At 62.6% G+C, this 2,006-nt stretch overlaps 1 protein-coding gene across 1 annotated transcript in view; it reads right to left on the reverse strand.

Moving 5' to 3' along the window:
* NKAIN1 (sodium/potassium transporting ATPase interacting 1) overlaps positions 1-2,006 on the reverse strand; it is a 12,355-nt gene that overhangs the window by 4,729 nt on the left and 5,620 nt on the right. Inside the window, exon 4 of the mRNA XM_031061869.1 lies at positions 1,886-1,946. Coding sequence (XP_030917729.1) covers positions 1,886-1,946 — 61 coding nt within the window. The remainder of the gene's footprint in view (positions 1-1,885; positions 1,947-2,006) is intronic.

A 2,006-nucleotide genomic window follows, 5' to 3' on the forward strand; every position in this document is an offset into this window, starting at 1 on the left:
GCTCCGTCCTCCCCCGGCACAGCCCCGCTGGACAGAGAGGGCGCGATTCCCTCCGCTGCCCCCGGGGTTGGCGTTTCAGCTTTTCGGGAGAGCTATGGGGGAATCAGCGCTCCTTTGGGGCGGTCACCTCGGGGGTTGCAGGCTCGACAGAGCAGCGTTCACCGCTGGGCTTTCCAGCCTGGGGCTCATCCCGCTCCGAGCCCGTTCCCGGAGGGATCAGGGCCCGGCCCCTCATCCCGAGCGGTGCCGGGGCAGCTCCGGGGGGCTGCGGGTGCCCTGGGGGCTCTGGGGGTGCTCTGGGTGGATGGACATGCCCTGGGTGGGTGGACATGCCCCAGCTTCTCGCAGAGCACCCCCTGTTTCCCCAGACCTGACCCTTCTCCCCAGCACAGCCAGCACAGGGATGGACTCCAGGTGCAGCCAGGCTGGGAATTCCAACCTTTCCAGGATCCCCAGCACCACCCAAGTTCCCAAATCCCACACTGGGGTGGGTTATCCATGGGTATCCGAGAGCTGAGAGCTCCAGGGCAGAGCCCCCCTCTCCTGGAATATTTCCCTTCCTGACTCAATGTTCCACCACCTCTCAATTTTGACGCCATCCATCCATTTCAAATCTAATAAGATATTCCATTAAAAAGATGCATTTGCATCCCGGGCTGAGGCAGCATTAATATTAAAATGGTGTTGGATGCAGAGTTTGTGGGAGTGCAAACGTGTTCCAGAGCCGCCAGCGCTGGATAAACCCTTTGGAAAGGAGCTGTTCCCTCAGGCAGAGGCCAATTCCCCACGGGAATGTTTTGTTTCCATGGGAAAGGAGGGAAAACACGGGGGTGCTGCAGCCCCGGGCTGGGCTGGGACCACCTGTGGGCATGGGGGGGGTGCTGAGCCCGGTGCTGAGCCCGGTCTGAGCCCAGCCTAAGCCTGGTCTGAGCCCAGTGCTGAGCCTGGTGCTGAGCCCGGTCTGAGCCCAGTCTGAGCCTGGTCTGAGCCTGGTCTGAAGCCTGGTTCTGAGCCCGGTGCTGAGCCCGGTCTGAGCCGGTGCTGAGCCTGGTCTGAGCCCAGTGCTGAGCCTGGTGCTGAGCCCGGTCGGAGCCCAGTCTGAGCCCGGTCTGAGCCCAGTCTGAGCCCGGTGCTGAGGCCAGTCTGAGCCCGGTCTGATCCCAGTGCTGAGCCCGGTCTGATCCCAGTGCTGAGCCCGGTCTGATCCCAGGGCTGAGCCCGGTCTGATCCCAGGGCTGAGCCCGGTCTAAGCCCAGTGCTGAGCCTGGTCTGATCCTGGTCTGATCCCGGTGCTGAGCTCAGTCTGATCCCAGTGCTGAGCCTGGTCTAAGCCCAGTGCTGAGCCCAGTCTGATCCCGGTGCTGATCCCAGGGAACGGGCACATCCGGGTGGCTGTGGCCCAGCCCTGCAGGGATCTGCCAGCTGGTGGGAATTAATTAACGGCAGATGAGCTTTTAATGCCCTTGGACAGCTCAGCCTGGACCACCTGGGTCACGGGGCCGGGCGCTCCCGAGGGGGGTTTGCAGGGAGCGGGGTGGGATCAGGGGGAGCAGCACAGATTGGATAAAATCAGCCTTCACTTTGCCTAAAATGCTGTTTTCCCCTGGTTTGGGGTGAAATCCTGGCAGTGGGGACACAGCCCAGGGGACACAGTGTCCCCAAGTCACTGGGGCTGCCAAGGGGTGAGTGAGGTGACAGCGGCCCCATCACACCCCAGCAGCTCTGCCTCACCAGGGATGGGAAAATGGGGCAAAAACCCAACAAAAGGAATTTCCTGAGCTGCCTGGGACCCGGGCATTGCTTCCCCAGCCCCCACTGGGAGCTGCCATCCCGCTGGGGGTGGCACCAGCCCCTGTGCCCCTGTCCCCCCAGCCAAGACACTCACAGCTGTCCTCCTCCTCCAGGAACACTTTGCTGACGTAGCAGGCATAGACGAAGCCGAAGAGCTGGGGAGAAACAGGGCAGGGAGAGGCTGGTTATGGGGGCATGGGCAGCACAACGGGCAC

Source organism: Geospiza fortis, unplaced genomic scaffold (genome assembly GCF_000277835.1).
Source record: "Geospiza fortis unplaced genomic scaffold, GeoFor_1.0 scaffold32, whole genome shotgun sequence".
Lineage (NCBI taxonomy): Eukaryota > Metazoa > Chordata > Aves > Passeriformes > Thraupidae > Geospiza > Geospiza fortis.